The sequence below is a fragment of the Pararge aegeria genome, chromosome 12, assembly GCF_905163445.1.
Source record: "Pararge aegeria chromosome 12, ilParAegt1.1, whole genome shotgun sequence".
NCBI classification, from domain to species: domain Eukaryota; kingdom Metazoa; phylum Arthropoda; class Insecta; order Lepidoptera; family Nymphalidae; genus Pararge; species Pararge aegeria.
Window position 1 is genome coordinate 304,420 of NC_053191.1, and position 18,692 is coordinate 323,111.

An 18,692-nucleotide genomic window follows, 5' to 3' on the forward strand; every position below is an offset into this window, starting at 1 on the left:
GGAAGTCAGTTTAGTAAACTATGACATTATTACTAGAAAATATTGGAGCTGTAGCAGATCTCGTATCACTATTAAGACTTTGAAGTACCATATCGATTCACGTTACACTGTTTACCGCGGCCGGGCCTGACGCAAGTTTATCATGTGTTTATATAAATTGATGTTTGTCATTTATATTAAATAACAGCGTGAATCCACCTTAATATGACAGTTTCATTATGTCTAATAATGAACACTTCAAATAACCACATGATAATTTAAGAATTTTTAGTAGTTTGAATGACATTGAAGGCGTTATAATGATTACATCCAAATATTACGAACAACACTTATACTTCTGCGAGGGCTCTATGAGTTTTGGAAACGATTACTTACTAGTAAAACGAAGACAACTTTTCGCAGATGTTAGCGAGTAAACGTTTGCAAACTCATCGTCAGCTCGCTAACCAACATTAAATCTATTCAAATAACATTCAAGTTAACAATAATTTCGGAGCTTATCCCCTTGACTGAAACAGACTTCAGTCTCAAGGTCAACAGTTTTAAGAGCCTTTGCAATTGGAAAATTTTACAAGTAGCGATGGTTTTTTTCGTTCTTATATTCTATATTACTGGGTCGAATTAAAATATCATTTGATACCCTTGACGGAGTTGTAAACAAATATGTTATCCGCTATAGCATAGCTGATTAGGGCCATTTAACTTTATTTACTTTGTCGTTTGTGTAGTCGTACTCAAACACACCTCTGTGTTGGCCAACCGTACTATCGGAATAGGTTGCCGCGCGCTAAAATGTCTCCGTGTGCAAAGGCTCTTAATAATCTTATATTAGAGATACCACGTAGAAAATGATCTGCTCGCTAGAATCTACCCCTTTCTCAGTAGGTGTCAAAATACTGGTCATGTCAAGATAGTTGAATTTTTGAAAGTATTCTTAAAATCCTTGCAGTCCATTTCCTAGCAGTAGAACAATAATTATTATAATTAACATCTAAGTGACTACCTTTACAAGAGTCAGTGAAAAAGCACCATTCAAAACGTTACAGTATTATATCTGTTGGGGCAAAGTGGCTAAGGTCATTATGGATTTGTCCGGATTCATAATTCTAGGTGCATTACTTAGAATGCCGAACCCCGAGAGGTCGTAGAAAATTTGTAAGGGGCACTTGATTGATAAACGTTTAAGAATTTTATACGGCTAATGAATAATCGCACATTATTTACAAAATATGTATTGGTACATTTCAGCGAACAGGCCTTAGATCCTGGTAATGAAAAATTTGAAACGAATCATTTATTGACTTATAATGCAAATTATGGGGATTTTGGGTACATTTCAGTTTTTATGTAAACCAAACCAATTATTTCAATTCGACTGGCAGATCTAGATGTCTGTTCACAGTCGTTCTATAAAACTTTCTGCGTTTGTGGAATGTGGGATGGGTAAGTTTAAGTACCCCTAGAATACACCTATGCCCTCTCGGACTTTCCCTTAACCACTTGGCACGTAACATAGATATACACATAATTTAGTGACTATACATCTACACAATCTCGATTATTAGATAATATACACAATACCCTTACAGCGCAAGTGTGGTTACGTTACCGTTTTAAGCGTAAAACAAAATATCTCATACAAAGAACTCGTCATAAAATAAACTTATTTGAAGTCTGTCCAAATGAACAGCAAATGCTTTGACACATGGAAATGTTTATATGGGTGTATCTTTTAAAATGAATGTTACAAAAATGCAGAACAAATGCAGAAGGTGTCAGTGGAATGCGTTGATGGTGTCGCGCGCACTGCTAAATGTAAGGTACCTTTTCCACCGACGGTAAGCGAAGTGACGGATTCAATAAGGGCGAGGCAGATACGCGAGAGCGGTAGGCTGACATTATTTGAAAAACGCGTGACTGACACACGATAGAGAACACGTCCCAAGCGGCTGAACCAAACATCAAACAGACCAGAGCTTAAGTGATAGAACAGTACTCTTGTCGTTCGGTTTCATACATAAACTGAGTAATGTAACCTCGCACAGCTCTGATGGAACCGCAAAAGTGCGTTGCGTTGCGTCGCAAAGGATCAACGCATGGTAGTCAAACCTGCGTTGCAACGAGCTTGCATTCGCTTTTCCAAACTAACTAACGTGGATATGAAGAAAACAAATCGAAAAAACAGTCGAATTGATAATCTCAATCGTCAATCATCATCTCAATTATCTTCCACCTTCCTTTATGGATAATTTATTATTCCTTTCTTTTCCGATAAGCAGGCAATCAAATTACCGTTACAACTAAATGCCAGGCACGATCATAATTTAGGACTAGATTTTTTTTCTTTTTAATCAGCGTTACCTAACTTTGACAGCGAACTTTCATGAGCTGAGATAAATCCTCAAGTTCTCATCGCTTCTAATGAAAGAGCAGTTATATACCGCAATGGCTGGCTTTACGTTTGGCCGTCCGTACAAATTGACACTGAAGTGTTATGGTATTGTGAACTTTGTATCATATGACATAAAGTGTTCTCTGTGACAAGTACACCACGACACCATTGAAAAGTTTGAATTATGTCACAGAACGTAAATCTCACATTCCATTGCTTGTATTGTAGTCGAGTCGGTATTACGTCGACATGATGTGCGATGTTCATAAAAATATTCCTAGCGTCGGCCGATACATCGTTTATCATGCATGTAACCGGCGAGCGCATACATACACTCAAAGCTTAGCTTAACATAGCACATAAGCAATAAAGTAAAGGGTTTTTATAATATTGTTGTTCTTTTTGTTGTTGTGCGTTATTCTATAATTTCTGCGACTAATTAATATCCTATGTTCCACTGTTGTGCATCCTCTCGCAAGTAGATCCTGATTCTCTTTGGTATTAAGCAAATGATCTCTAGTTGGTTTCGAGATTTACTTCTTGACAGCCAGCATCAACGAGTACATTAATAATAGAAATACATAAAAGAAACAGATCAGTAGAAGTAAGTAGAAAGTAAGTATCTGTATCGTACACATTGCAGTAAATTCAATTCACTGGGCACGCTAAGGGTCAGCGCAGACCGACAGAGGGCGGGAACTATATTGGAATAACCAAGATTTGGAACCAATAACATCGCTTCGCCGCGTTTCTCCGACGTTCTGCACTGACATTATCGATACGTATCCGTCGGTACATCTAGTATGTTCCTTGGATCAATTAATAAAAAGAAGCGGTCAAAATCACAGCAGATTCAACCTCACATCACATTACACACTAGACTATAGTAACAATAACAGCCATTTTTAATCTATCAACGTCCACTTAGGCTTTACACAGGTATTGGATAGAAGCAGACGTTACTTTGTTAAATAAATGATATATTACGAACATTAAGCTTAATTTGTTAAAGCGAAAAGCAGGAAAATGTGTATTGTGTTATTTATAATTTCTTCAATCGTTAACTCCGGTAAAGATGTTGAATTTACCGGAGATTCATTGTAAAGTAAACATTTCCTGAAAATGCTCCGGAGCGAAACATGCGTACATTGCTGAAGACCTGTTTGTTGCAGAGTATAAGGATTGAAGAAATTTTAAATAACACCATATAGATTATCCTGCTTTTCGCAGAGTATAGCAATTTTTAATCTTAATTTTCATAATATTTCCACGGGTAATTATTGAATAATTAAAAAGACCTGTAAATAGTATGCAAGACAAAAATAGATTGTTTGCATCACAAATGCAAATCAATTCTTATATGGTGCAAATAAAATAATATTTGCATGAAATAAGAACGATATCTGTAAAGCCGTGGGAATCTGGAATTGCGAGCACGCGATAAGAGTATGATCTAAGCGGGTTTTCTTAAAATACTATGAGTGCAACTTTCAGGGCAGATATGTGCGTTACACGCAACGAGTCCAAAAGAAACGAGAAGCGCGAAACATTAGTTACCAGAATGCCATTAAAAATACCCTTCAGCAGCTACTAGAATTTGATTTGGTTTAGTATGGGTCGCGACGAGTGTTAAAGTTTTAACGTTATTCCCCTTATCCTGTAACCTGGACAGACACGTAACGCTTGAGATTTACATTTTGAACACAGCGTTTATTTATCTCGTATAGAATACTTATTTAGCCGTCAAATCGTGTCTATCATTGAGATTGTAGACCAAAACCCTCGATCTTCGGTCGCTAAATGTGATAACCTATTTAATATAACACCCAAACGACGTCATATTCAGAGACTGGCAACGTGGCCATGAATGTTACAAAATATGAAATGCATGTATGTTCTTTAGACGTAGAGAATACTTCGATTAATTTCGACGGCCGTTTGGCGCAGTGGGCAGCGACCCTGCTTTCTGAGTCTAAGGCCGTGGATTCGATTCCCACAACTGAACAATATTTGTGTGATGAACATGAATGTTTTTCAGTGTCTGGGTGTTTATCTAGATATTATACGTATTTATGTATATTATTCTAAAAAAATATTCAACAGTTATCTTAGTACCCATAACACAAGCTACGCTTACTTTGGGACTAGATGGCGATGTGTGTATTATCGTAATATATTTATTTATTTTTATTTATTTCTGTAGAATGCCATCCTTCTGCGTAGGCAATAATGTTTGAAAATGTATCGGTCAAAAGTTGGCGGCATTCATCTATGAAGATCTTCATCTGCGTCTCTAGTATAAGGTAAACGTGTCGTTAACGTTAAAACTTACACTCGGTGCAGATATCTTATAACATTAATGAAATCGGTTCAGGGGTCTTACTACTGACGTTTTAACTAGTAGGTAGTTTCATTATAAAATTGTTGACGCTTTGTTACCGAATCGCTAACCTCATTTTTAAATATCAAGGGATGACAAATAAACTATCGTTTTAAGATAATACTGCTGTAAGCAATGGTAGTAAAGCCTCAGATTTGATCATGAACTGCTAAATTATATGCTAAATATTTTTTTTTTTTCTTAAAGTTGCTTGCTTGACGCATTTCAATCAAAATCAAAACGTGTAGTAAGCGAGGCTATGGTTTAGCTAACATTCAGCAGCTCATATAAGCAGTGACTTTGCCGAAGTCTCGATACACAAACGACTATGTATGGAAAGGAAGCTTAGCGAGCTAACCCGGTAGGGGCGCGGGTGTTTGTTAAACCCATACCCAAAATCTTTATAGGAGCATTCAATACAATAGGTTTTAGTTATTAGTATTTTATCAAGTATTTCACTGTGGCCTGATTTTTCAAACGGCAGATGATTGCAATTCGTTATATTTCCGATGCAGCAGCAGTCACTACTTATACAATAGGTTATTTGGCGATGAAAGAAATCAGCGGTTAGAAGTGCACCAGGCCCGGCGCCGGCATCAGCTGCGCGCGGCCAGCACGCGCACGGCGCCGGCCGACATGAGGCAGAACCAGTACAGCTGCGGCAGCAGCAGGATGCCGATGGACAGCTTGCAGCCCGCCGGCAGCGAGCGCAGCGCCTGCAACCCGGCGGTTCTCTCACAATGATAATCACAGGGCGACTTCTGAGTTTTATGGACAAACAGAACGTTCCTAAAAAATTTCATCGGCCCATAATTATCTAAAATAATATTCTTGCCCGACATTAAGTTATAAAACTTTATTCAATCTCTTTCAAAGAAAATGTATCTTTTGTATTTGAAATAGACATTGGGGTGTTTTACCCGTGCTTTCATAAATTTATTTATTTATTCAAAGCGACACTAACAGAACAATATGCAAATAATACACTGACATATGATAACAGTCTTAATATATTAGAAACAAACATGATTAAACTTATGGGTTAAACATCTTAAAACGTGTTTGATAACTGTTCAAGTCGACGCTAATAAAACTAAATATACAAAATTATACAACAGAGATGTTTGTTTTTTACTAATTCTATGTAAATTATTTTAAAGAATGTGCAATATTAATGCATTAAACAAACAAAATCTGACTAGCCAAGTATTATTAGTAACGAGTAGTATTATCAACGAGTTTTATGAAGCTGGGCAGATTAGATCTACAAAATCGGTAAGTGAAAAGTGAAAAATATAATGGATATAAACTCTAAAAGAGTTTTGGCCTAACAACAAACGAACAAATTGAATCGACCCAAGCAAACCTCGGTCGATTAATGCCGTAGCTGTCCGCCGGGACGTACCTCCAGGTAGGGCAGGCCCACGCCGCGGCTGTACAGCAGGCAGGCGTAGGGCAGCGACAGCACGCGGCACAGCAGGAAGGCCAGCAGCATGGCCAGGCCGTTGAGCAGGTAGGCGCGCGAGCCCTTGAGCCGCAGCCGCGACAGCACGCCGCGCAGCGACACGAAGGGCGTGGACAGCTCCATGAGGTACACGAAGCCGAACACGCAGTCGCCCAGGCCGCCGCGCAGGTACTGCCGAGCGTGTTAGGAAATAGGGAATTATAGCACTTTATCTATGATAAACCCGATGATTATATTAAATATATCAACAAATCATAGTTTGTATACTCATTGATAGTGTATTGAAAATAGAATAATGGCCTTTAGTAGACTGTCAAAGAAAAATATAGGATCTATGGCGGGAGACGCGAGTTTGACAAGATCGATTGGCGGGAAAGAAAAGTTAGCACGGATTTTAATTAATTAATTGAGTAAAGGAGATAAAGTAAAGTGTTGTGGATAGAACGTTACAAATTGGGAATAGATGATTTATAATGGAAACGATATACTTAAGGAAATTTTGTTGTGACGAAACAAGAGTCGTATGTATTGGTGATGGAGTTGAGATAAATTGTTGGTACTATGTTGGTACCTGATGTGGCATCAGATAAGTATATCTCTTATATCCTTTGGTTTATTTAGGTATCATATATGGAGCCCTAGCATAACTTTATACCGACAGTTTATGTAGCAGAGGTTGCTCTATACAAACAACTTGTTCCATAAGTCCTGATGTTATAAGTGATAATAGTAGTTATGTTTGACCTGTCCTAAAATATGTCTTGTATCAAAGGGCCTAGCGTTATTACATATGACGTTGTAATGATGATGTTGTAATTGTGTTTATAAGTTGTTTTAATTGATTGAATAAAAGAGCAACGGTAGAGTTTCTTGCCAGTGGTCTTCTCTGCCGAAGACAGCATTCCGAACTGGTAGTAGAGTCATTTGAAGGTAACAAGTAATATGAATAATAGAGAAGTTTAATATACAGTATTAGAGTCAGTCCAGTTGTTTTATTTCACTCCTTCGGAAGTCAGGTTTATAGAGTACAGACCCACAACACTGCTCTAAAGCAGGTTGGTGGGCTTTAATGATGTCTTTTATAAAATGAATACTTTAATATAAGAAACTAGGTATTTAGCTTCAATAATACTGTTAATTAATGAAAGATCTAAGTGCCATCCTGAACATTGTGGGTATTATAGTGAATATCTGAATACCTGGGCCCTCTCATATTTATATTTTTTTTAGCAAGCGCATGGGCAATGCTATCTTAGAAACCCTAACCCTATCTAGAATCTACTGAGATTCCTTCAGGGAAATGATAACATAGTAAAAATTAAATATACCTCACGTTGTCTATTACAAATGTGAATGTAAAACATTTCTTTGAACTGAAAGTTTATCGCGATAACGCTGTATAAGCTCCGGCTGGCGACACTCACGATGATGACGAGGAAGCCGAAGCCGCCGATGAACACGTGGTGCATGAGGATGACGGGCTCGTGGCGGCAGTAGGCCAGGAACGACGGGCGCTTGGCGGCCGCGCCGTCGCCCGCCGACAGCGCCGCGTCGGGCTTGGAGGCGCGCCGGAGCTTCGTCTTGAAGTACTCCAGATTGGTGGTCATGTGCACGTGTACCTGGCAAATAACCGATATCAATAGGTACCTACCATTGAGCCTTCAAGCAAATTGACTGATTATATACAAAAAAATATGCAATAATTTGAGTAAATTATAATTTAGATAAGACCAAACGAAAACTGCTCATAATATTTTACAAAATATTGCTTTTCCCGATGCACAAGGCCGTTAATTATTGAGTAGTCACCTTTGTTTAAATTAGCATAAATTGCTTGGCAACCATTTTTATCAATATCAACCCATTAAAGGCGCAAGTTGTTTAAAAGTTTGAAACGAACATTACATCAAAAAGTTAGAGGTACATTTTAATAAAGCTAATGCTAATCAAGTGATCTCACCATGTACATGGACCAGATGTCGTAGAAGAAGTAGGCGGCGCCGAACCATGCGTAGGCCTCCGACATGAAGTGCGACGACTTGACCAGGTCGCGCGTGCACGACCACGCGCACACCACGGCGCCCGTCGCGCACGAGAACGCGGCCTGCACGGCCGACACCAGCCTGCGGCGCGAGCTCCGTCAGGCGAGGCTCACCTACGTCTAGCTTGTGACCAATCACAGGACTTACACGAACGCGCGTTTGTTGTGATTGGTCGCACGCTACACGCAACGCAAGCGGTTTAGCATTGCCTCCAGAGACATACGTGATGGCGCACATAACACTACTCCTGCAGTACTCATCACCATTCAGTAACTTTGCTGACAGTTTTCAACTGTCAATACCGGTGTAATCATTATTTCAACTTATAAGTGTATCGGTTAGTGTTCGTCTGCTAATATAAGATCTTGGTTCGATACTGTCGAACACATAAATAGTATGGGGCTTTTCTAGTCGTTGGAAAATCGCTCTGGAGATGGATGACCGCGGAAAAAATCTGTTTGCCATATTAACTGTTTGTTTTTCTCTTTTTCGTTTTTTTCTAATTCTTGCGGAATATTGTTAGGTATTTACTATTCGTGACGAGCCGTCGGCGAGCAAACAAAGTAATACCGCAATAGGGGTATATAAAAATACCGGATGTAAGTTAAATGTGAAATTTATCCAAAATTGTTCTCGGACCTAGTAGAACCGCTTGAACACAATAAATGTATGCACAGCTGGTGTTGTCCAATATGTCCGTGTAGTTTTGTAGCGTCAATATGTATTGCGTGGGAGACTGTGGTGGAACGTGTAGTGCGATAAGGGGTACACGTGTCGTTGCGCCTAGAGTTTTGGATGTGTCTATAAAAGCAGTATAGCTATACATATGCATCGTGCATCTAAGTTAAATTCTGTTTTAAAAGGTTCTGAGATGGAATGTAACCATTTTTTGCAATTTAAAAATAAAATATAAACAAACAAAAAATGCAATATAATGCTTTTTCTTATAGAATATGCAAGAAAAACTATATTAACTTAATCGAAATCTGTCGCAAAAAACTATATAAGTACTTATGTTCTTTATTGACTTGTTTTATGATTTATCCAGAATCCCAGATGCTTCCTCAGTATGCCGTAAAAGGCCGAAAAAAATCCCGAAACGGCAGAATAGAAGTAATGTCGAAAACAGTTGCGTGTCGTCAGACTAGCAGCCGTCGCCAGCGGCACGCACTTGTTGCTGATGTCCAGCACGTCGCCGCAGCTGAGGCGGTGCTTGCGGCGGAAGCGCGCGCCCGCGCCCGTGAGCAGCGCCGCCACGTTGAACAGCTCGAACAGCGACACGAAGTACACCAGCCCCAGCGCCGTCAGCGCCGCGCCGCGCCGCACCGAGATCCTGCGGAAAAGCGGCAGCCGCTCCGATTACTCCTCAATTATATTACGCACTCACACTGACGACCAATGTAGGTGTGTCCTAACGATTGCTTCAAGTCTATTTTACAATATATAAGTTTTATAATACGCCTGCGCACATAAATGACTTCGAGTCGGATACACGCTTAAAAGTGAGCTGCGAAATAAAAATGCATATATAAGTTAAACTAATTTCATGAAAAAAGAAGTCCCACCTCACGAAAACCTCAATCTCACCTTGTCTTCTTTAATTATTATTATCGCACTTTAGTTTTATAATTCAATATCTAAATAATTTATAACTTTTCGATGATTATCATGTACATACATAGCTACATTCTTAAAAAAAAAAGCTATGTACCTGCCTAGCCTGTTTATTTACTTAGTTACAATGATCAGGGTAAGTATAAGGACCAGGATTCACCAGGATACGCAGATAAAATCTAGCTACTATCTACATCTTATTACTTAATTAAACTTCAATAATTCTCTGTCATAAGAAATTAGCGGTTCTTCAACGAAAAACTATATATAAATCACCTTCTTGTTAATATCTACAAGGCTAGTTGGAAAGAAGCACGGCTCTAAGCCGATGAGGTATTGCAGTATTTATACTAATGTTTAAAATTTTTGTTTAACTCATTTTAGAGACACTATTATACAAAAGATGCTATAAAAATACGCACTGGCAGCCATAACATCAGCTGTGTTTACACTAAAGATCCTATAGGGTCATAAATCAACTAGAGCTAAAAGATTATGGCTCTGGTTAGTATTTTAAAAAATATTTACAAACACATACACGTGTGAATGCGATTTAAAGTCATTACAAATAGGTGCAGGGGTTGTCAAATTTTGATTTTGGTTCCCTTTTATATGAAACTAAAATTTAGGTACGTCACTTGCATAATAATTTCTCCATATCGAGTATTATTGATACTTTACATGGGTGGTGTCCTAAATCCTAGTATTCCTTCAAAAATTATTGTTACATATCATATATTTACAGCTCCTTATTCAAACTAAATGAGGGTTCTCCCTCATAATCGACAAGTTTTATTTGTATGTAAGCGCTAACCTATGTCCTTATACCTTTTAAGTACCGACTGAATTATCGGAATCGGCGGATCAAGTTAGAAGTTAGAAAGTCTACGAGCTCTTCGATAGACCAGATACATGTTAATTTTCATTGGGAGTCTGGGCTACTTTTCACTTTCCAACCGAGCAAACATTTCCCTATTACAAAATCCCTCGTTTAGTAAATGCTCGAGCGAAAAAACTGGCTAGCAAGTGACTGTTATCAGTCTAAATGTCTATTATTATTATGACCTTCTGTCGCTTCACTGGTATCGCGTCGGTGCGGACTGACTGACAACTTTTCTCTTATCAAATGAAAATTCGTTTATTTCAAGTAGGTCCACTTTACAGGCCCTTTTGGAAGGTCTGTCGGTTTGTATGGCTTTATCACGTGTTTAAACAATATATTCTTAGAGATGAATCTAGCAAGAAAATCAGCAGATTGTCTCTTTGAAACTCTACATTTTACAATTAAACAGCATGTATAAGTATTGCTGTTAATTGTGTAAATGTTTATTTTTGGAAAGTTTTGCATGCTTTGCATGCTCTGCCTTACCAGAATGGCTATGCGAGTGAGCATAATACAGAGGGTTGCGATGCAAAGCGTTATCTTGACTTAGTTCCATTTAAGACCTGTGATGGTAAGAAAATTACTAAGCACATGAGTCGCGGTAAATCGCTGGGACATGATGGGTTGAGCATCGAGCATCTTCTCGATGCAGGAGTTCATTTGCCTAGGATTTACGTATGTATAACGCATTCATCCAATACAATTGTATTTAGGGTGCAGATTATTTCCGTGTATCTTTGTCATTAGGAAATTCATTAATTTGAACCAATCGCCCCCCACACACTACGTGTACGCTTCAACGCATATTGCTGTCTTTCAGGCAAATTTGTCCAGCGCAAGGCTATCCATACCAGCTTATAAACAAGAAAATCTGTTTGTTTATTTATGACCTATGTTGTATTGAAACCGTTGTATCGGTCTTTAACCCTATTACGGCATTTGGCATATAACGTCTAGATGGAACTTAAAGCTTTTGCGAAGTGTGGTTGCCTCTATGTCCGTATGGAACTCATTTTCAAGGGCTCAAGGCTAATTTAAAGCGTTAAAAAGTACTAAACATATGTTAAGCGGCTGAAGCCACGCACTAGTCTTATCAATATTATAACCTCGACTTAACAAACGTGTTTTAACGCAACGTTCAAATAGATGCAAAGGCAGGTCTTCAATCTATCTTTCGGATTATGTTTTGAAGGTCTTTACAGGATTTCTTTACTTTTCGCAAATCTTACTGAAGTTTACGATTGTTTATCTCAACTCAAAATGCATTCAAGAGTAAGTTGTCGACAATAAACCAGTGAAACACATGTGATATAACGCGGTTCACATAGTGTGATCAATAATTTCTTGGAAGGCAGACTGTTTTCTTTTAGAAATGATTTATATCTTTTGGCTCAACTGAGGAGAAAATACGAAAATTTAAATTTTCATCGCTGTGTTGAATAATTAATACCATACATATGGTATGAAATTGACCGCGTATACGTTCCTTTTGGCAATGGCAGTTTATATGAGAAAATTCTGCGTAACTGAAGTTGGTTTGGCCTTGCCTTACTCGAATTAATGAAATTTGCATATTATTGTGTAATATACTAGTCCGTTTTATCATCAGAAACATTAGGGAGATTTTTTTTTTAATTCTATATTTATTCGGGACTTTTCTTAACAATAAGAATGTCAGCCCCATCGTTCCCTTTACGAAAATTGATACTTCCTTTCTCTTATCTTAACTTAAAATCTAATAGCATCTGGCTACCTCTGAATAAGGTGCTGCCAGGATACTTTGCCAATTCCCCACATCATAAAGATTTATTTTAAATTTACAAAGATATTATTTTTTTATGACTTTTTAATTTCAAGCGATAAACGTTAATTTATAGGATTAAACGGCGGGACTCCTGCTAGTTATAGAATGAATTTGGAACGAGGCGACACGGTACTAATGTCACTACCTAATACTAACAAATAGGCTTTATATAAAACAGCAACAGAGGGAATATTCTAGACTGTAGTAAGAGTTATGCAAATTCAATAACGAACGAAACGTGCGAATTTTTCAAACTCTGCGGGTGTCGTTAAGATAAATGAAAATGTTATCGCAAGCGATAAATTTATCAGAAGCATCTCGATTATACAAACCTACGTACGTAAATATCGCGAAGATTACCACACACTCGCATATCATTCTTTATTTTTAGCACTTTTAAGAGAAATAGTTTCTTTTATAAATTACTAGCCGTTTCCCGAGACTCTATCCACGTTTTTAAATACCGCGGAAACCATCTGTTTTTCCAGGCTAAAAAGTATCGCCTATATACCTTTCACAGGGCACAGAGATCTCCTAGGCAATTTTATCAAAATATGTTCATTGGTTTAGGCGTGAGAAAGTAACATACAATCGTTAGTTTCTCACGAATTCCTGACGTACAACTTTGCACCGAACTTTCGATCTTTTTCTTTATGCAAAACAAAAACAAATCTATCTCACAGGAACGGTTACTGTTTGGGATAAAATGTAGCCGACGTGCTATTCCATACTACAATTTCACTCTGTGCTGAGTTTTATTGAGTGTGGACGAAGTTGTCTGTACAGTCAAAGAAGAAAATGCCTCCGAGACAATGTTTGGATCGTCTAACATAAACGACAAGGCCTGAATGATGATGATCTAGACTGGTATGGATATATTTTCGGATTCTAAACAACGAGAGCATGTTTATTATATCTGCGAAATTTGATACATTGTCGTCGCTGTTTACTGTATATTTTTTTGTATGTATCTAATGAGATACGTGATAGCCTGTCAAGTACGAAAAATCAGACTAATAAATAAAATGTAGATACTATAACAGATCGCATGATATCGGAGACGTATGCGAATGTGCCACGTAATGCAACGCTTTGACATCTCCACCTGGTTGGTATCCACTCGTGACTCATTTCAGTATGGCCAACACGCGGCAGTAACTAATAGGTTGAATTTACGCAATATTTATACAAATATAATAGCAGTCTGTCTGCGATATAATACTTAGTATTATAGTCCTAGAAGCTTCACTTTCAGGGGGCGAGTTCGAATCCCAGCACTAGGTGCGTGCTAGCAATTAAAATATCACTTGCTTCAACGGTGAAGGAAAACATTGCGAGGAAACCTGCATTCATGAGTTCTCTACAATGTTCGCAAAGGTGTGTTGAGTCTACCAATCCGTACTGAGCCAGCGTGGTGGACTACGGCCTTAACCCCTTCTCGTTGTAGGAGGAGACTCGTGCCCTGTAGTGGGTCGGTAGTGGGTCGGTAGTGGGCCGGTAATGGGTTGATATGATGATGACGATTATAGTCTTATTATAAACGAAAAAATATCTTGGGTGCGAATGATTGCTCTAACCAGGTTGCTTTTTAATATTTATTTTATGACAATGTCAGATGGTGATGTTATTGTCGATAAGTTTGTTGTGTGCTTCTTCTTAGAAATGGGCGCGTTCGGAACCCACGGACCTTTTTTTTTAAGTTAATAATTATAATTATCGCCTTTATCTTACTACCACATACAAATGAGAACTATTAAGAGGGCTGCAGTGCCCGCATTAACTGCAAAACAGCGGGTGACGATGTGTAGGTGACCGGTCAGCACACATCCGGACCCGATTTAACTAATACTAACGGATTCAGATCACGACTCTGCGGAGCGGCGTCGAACTGACAGGGCCGCGTGACTAGCGGAAACCAATTAGAATGATATGACGAATGCAAAACTTCTCCGCCTCCCAACGGACGTACTTAGGTGTAAAGTTATGAGTATTTGTTTCTTATTCGATGAGGAGTTGAGCGCTCTTCAGTATATTCAGTACTAGCAGAGCTTTTTGTGACAGAGAAGGAGAGGAGGAAGTACTATCGCCATCTTTACTTCTGCTGTTAAGCAGCATTGTTGCAATTCTGTGAGCAACGTCACTTATGATTATTTAATTTGGAAAAGTGAAGTTTGACAGTAGTGATTGCAAGATTTACGCCTGTAGCAAACCTGTCGCGAGATACGTAATCACCCTGCCGGTCTGAAGGACGTGGCTTAACTTCTACGCCTAAGAAAAAATGATAGACAAGGGCGGCATGTTGCAGGACGTGCTCCTTGGATGCCTTGTGAACTCTTGCTCTGTTTACAGGCGATGGTTTTCACTTACCATATGGTGGACCATCTGCTTGATCCGGCAATTACCACCATAAAAAATAAAAATATCTTACCTATAGGCAAACGACGATACTGTTAGAAATGGGCTAACCAGAAGGCAACTGCGGTACAATATATAACCTATACCGAAAGATAAATATATTCATAGTATCAGCAAAGTATCTAACTAGACTAGACTAGAGATAAAAAAAATGTTTCCTTTTTTTTCCTTTGTCCTCCTAAATGAAAATTGCCAAACGGGTGAACCTAGACCCGTGGCAAATTCAAGCCCACCCATTGAGCCATTGAGCTGTTGAGAGTACTCTAATTAATTATTTACGAGTGTACGGATTGGAGATTGGGTCGGAAATAGAAGTATTCTCACGCGATGGGTCGATTGTAGTGAGGAGGAAAAACGCGATAATTGTTATAATAACACCGCAATGTGACCTTGCAGTGCACACCATTAGTTACTGCATTGATAACAGCTTTACACGCGGAGTTAGGGTATAATCACTAAACAGACTCAACTAGATAAGTTTTCAGCTGTTTATTAATGTTCATTAGTAGGTAGGTACTTCGTTCAAGCAGAATTTCTATTTTTCACCTTCAATCCCCTTTCTGAATGTTACCTAACTGAAAATGTTTTGTTACAATAAGTCTCGTTTTTTTTCCACAATCCACTACAAGCCCTTGGCTGCAATATCAGATGATGGCTGACCTTTCAGTTGTAGCAGTTATATTGTACCCATACAATATATAATTGGTTTCTACGCGACATTGTACACGCGGCAAGTCTGTCTTTGTCGGTAGGGTGGTAACTAGCCACGGCAGAAGCCTCTCACCAGATCAACAGAGAAAATTAAGAATTGCCAAAACACAGCGCTCATTGTTGCGCCAGGGAGGCCCTCCCTTCCTCTGATGATGAAACTGCTGTTGTCTGCTGAGTAAGTTGAGTTCCCTCCCCCGCAAGAGAAAAAGGCACCCCACAGTATCTTTAGCAGTGCAGTTTAAAATGGGAACAACTTGACAGTACACACCTATTAAAGCTATTAAGTTTATGATTTCAAAAGAGGACATTGCCAAACAATACAAGAGTAGAATCGGTAATCTTCCCCTTTTATACTTATTGACAATGGTTTTGTAGATAAAGCAGCACACTACCTGTCCTCTGGGTCCAGCACTATGACCAGGTTGATGGCAGCAGCGAGTGAGCTGGCGTTGCACACGGCCAGCACACACAACATCATACGGTGGTGCCGCATCTGTCACAATAGAGTATGCAGCTATAGTATGCGTCAGGCAAGGCAGCAGTTAATTTTCCCACTGAGGGGACTTGATGTTTTTTATATTCATAATTGACGGACCAAGTAGCCATAAACCAAACTATTGCCTACAAACAGAGCAACACTTCAAAGAGCACGTGAGGAGCAAGTCCTGCAACATGCTGCCCTGTGGCCTCTAATTTGAGGCATAGGTGTTGTTTTTAAAAACTATAATCATCCTATAGCTGAGGCTTAAAACCTAAAACCAGTTTGAAAGAAAGTCTCATCTATTACAAGAACTCTTAACTCATGATAAATCTATCATGTTATTATTATTTAATAGACTAAACAGCTTTTCCAGTCTATTCTTAAACTGATTCAGTGATACTGAAATCTGCATGTGCCATAAAATACCTAAGATGTCATCATTGAAGAAATAGCCCAAGAATTTTGGGTTTTATTCATAAATGTAAGTAATATGGAGAATATAATTATTTTCATATAATGCTAGTGACTAGGACTGATTTTATATTAAATTAATTTAAAGTCAACATTACCGGAGGATGCTCTGATGTCGGAAGATGGCCAATGGCCCATCGGTTTGGGGTGGAGTTTAGAGTTTGAAGAAATTATAAATTACACTGTGCAGATTCTCCTGCTTTTTGCTGAGTAGACAAAATTAATTTTCATACCCTAGCTTATAAAATAATGGTAATCTAGTTGGATCATGGATGTGCAGTTTCTTAGTTGGCAGGCAAAGACAATTATGATTTGTGTTCATGCTGCAAAACACTTAAATAACAACAAACAAATACATAATTTTATAACAAGCACTCTCTAAACTCTCTCGAAACTCGACACAAAAGGTGTTTAATGTATGAATTGGTACCGAAAATGCTTGATTGTAAAATGCTAACAGATCTGATAGCACTATTATTTTTTTACAAGAATATGATAACAATCAGATGTTAGATGATATTTTTTAATCGTTCACCAGTGGCTATTGACAAAATTTACTCTTAGGATTAAATGAACTAAAAAGTTATACAAAAACCATAATATTATAATAACAACATTTTATTGTTTACCTTTGGAAAAGTAAGTTCCATTTCTTTATTGCACAGTCTCCCGCAGAGATTTTAAAGCATTCTTAGTGATAGTAATCAATTACCGGAAAAATTATAACTTGCGAATAATTAGGTAAATAATGCCGGATAATTTCTCAAACTCCACTCGAGTCGAAAAATTATATTGTCAAAATTTTGAAACTTGACAGCTGATCGTTGTCATTTGTGAAATAACATCACAGATTATTCATCAATAACATCTTCGTTGTAGGTCCTGTATCTGAGTTATTATAATTAAAAACTAAACAATCAAAGACTATTAGCCATGAATAAACCCGTGTGATCTGGTAGTGAAATCTGGTAGAAATTAAATTCCCCCTTACCAATACCTGTTTAAAATAAAAATTATACTTTATATCTTTTCTATAATTTACATTTTTATTTACAAACAATATAAAATATTCAACATAATGTTGTCTGTTACTACTTATCTATCCACTTCGTATTCTACCCTCTATATTTTGATACTTACAATCAAAGATTAGTTAATTATTTGACGTTATTGGAAGTTTAAAGATTTACCGTTAGTAATGTAATGCATAAGATATTTCATCTTAAATTAATTAAATTGAGAACATCCAATCTACACGATATAAACGTTGACGTAACAGTTCCTGAATAGCTTTATTTATATGAATTGCATCAAAATGGAAGTAGACGGTACCACGGTAAGAAAGTAATGTAAAAAAAACAAATTAGTTAAAATAGTTTATATAAAATATAAGTTTCTGACTAATAGGAGATCAAGAGACACAGCAGCTTTACCAACCCAACAAAACGAGCTCCAATATCTAAAAGAGTAGGAAGAGAACGCTGCCACAGTTACCATAATAGTGATGCCGCAGTAGAACCTCCAAAAGTAAGTTCTAGTTCGTATTAATATATCAGCTATTAATGCCGACTTAATTTTAATTTCAATTTTTTTGCAGATAAATGTTCTGCTAAGTTAGAATTTTATGAAATTATTTTAAATGATTAAATGTATCTTTTTTAAATATTAAGCCTTCTAGAGTAATGTGTTTATACTTAGTCGGTTTGTACTAGGGATTCAATATGCTTAAAAATCGATACAAATGTAAATATTTTTTAAACCAACTACTTCTTCTTCTTTTTGGTGTATTGGTTCTGCGCGCTGAGCGATTGAACCATTATCAAGTGCTTATTTTGTGGTCAAGACCAAACTTCTTTTAGATTTAGACTATTAGTTTAAAGCAAATTAGAAAATGATATTCAAAGTAAGGAAAAACATTATTTGGGGGGCTTTTATAAGAAATAATAATAAGAAACTTTTGCAATACCTTATAGCGCAATATCTTTGTTAAAGGTACTAACACTAACAATGATACCGCGATAGTAATAATCATTT

The 18,692-nt window shown here is 37.7% G+C and overlaps 2 protein-coding genes across 3 annotated transcripts in view; one reads left to right on the forward strand and one right to left on the reverse strand.

Annotated features, from left to right (window-relative positions):
* The window catches only part of LOC120627782, a 30,861-nt gene extending 13,423 nt beyond the window's left edge, over positions 1–17,438 (reverse strand). Inside the window, exons 1-6 of the mRNA XM_039895801.1 lie at positions 17,288–17,438; positions 16,099–16,199; positions 9,451–9,612; positions 8,198–8,360; positions 7,662–7,856; positions 6,178–6,408 (exon numbers count right to left, since the gene is read on the reverse strand). Of these exons, the coding sequence (XP_039751735.1) occupies positions 6,178–6,408; positions 7,662–7,856; positions 8,198–8,360; positions 9,451–9,612; positions 16,099–16,199; positions 17,288–17,308 (873 nt within the window). The 5' untranslated portion in view covers positions 17,309–17,438. The remainder of the gene's footprint in view (positions 1–6,177; positions 6,409–7,661; positions 7,857–8,197; positions 8,361–9,450; positions 9,613–16,098; positions 16,200–17,287) is intronic.
* A 381-nt stretch (positions 17,439–17,819) lies between these two features.
* Positions 17,820–18,692, forward strand: part of LOC120628468 (coronin-1C-A) — a 28,850-nt gene continuing 27,977 nt past the window's right edge. For both annotated transcript variants that reach the window (XM_039896854.1, XM_039896855.1), the window contains exons 1-2: positions 17,820–17,994; positions 18,066–18,185. In XM_039896854.1, coding sequence (XP_039752788.1) covers positions 17,959–17,994; positions 18,066–18,185 — 156 coding nt within the window. In that variant the 5' untranslated portion in view covers positions 17,820–17,958. The remainder of the gene's footprint in view (positions 17,995–18,065; positions 18,186–18,692) is intronic.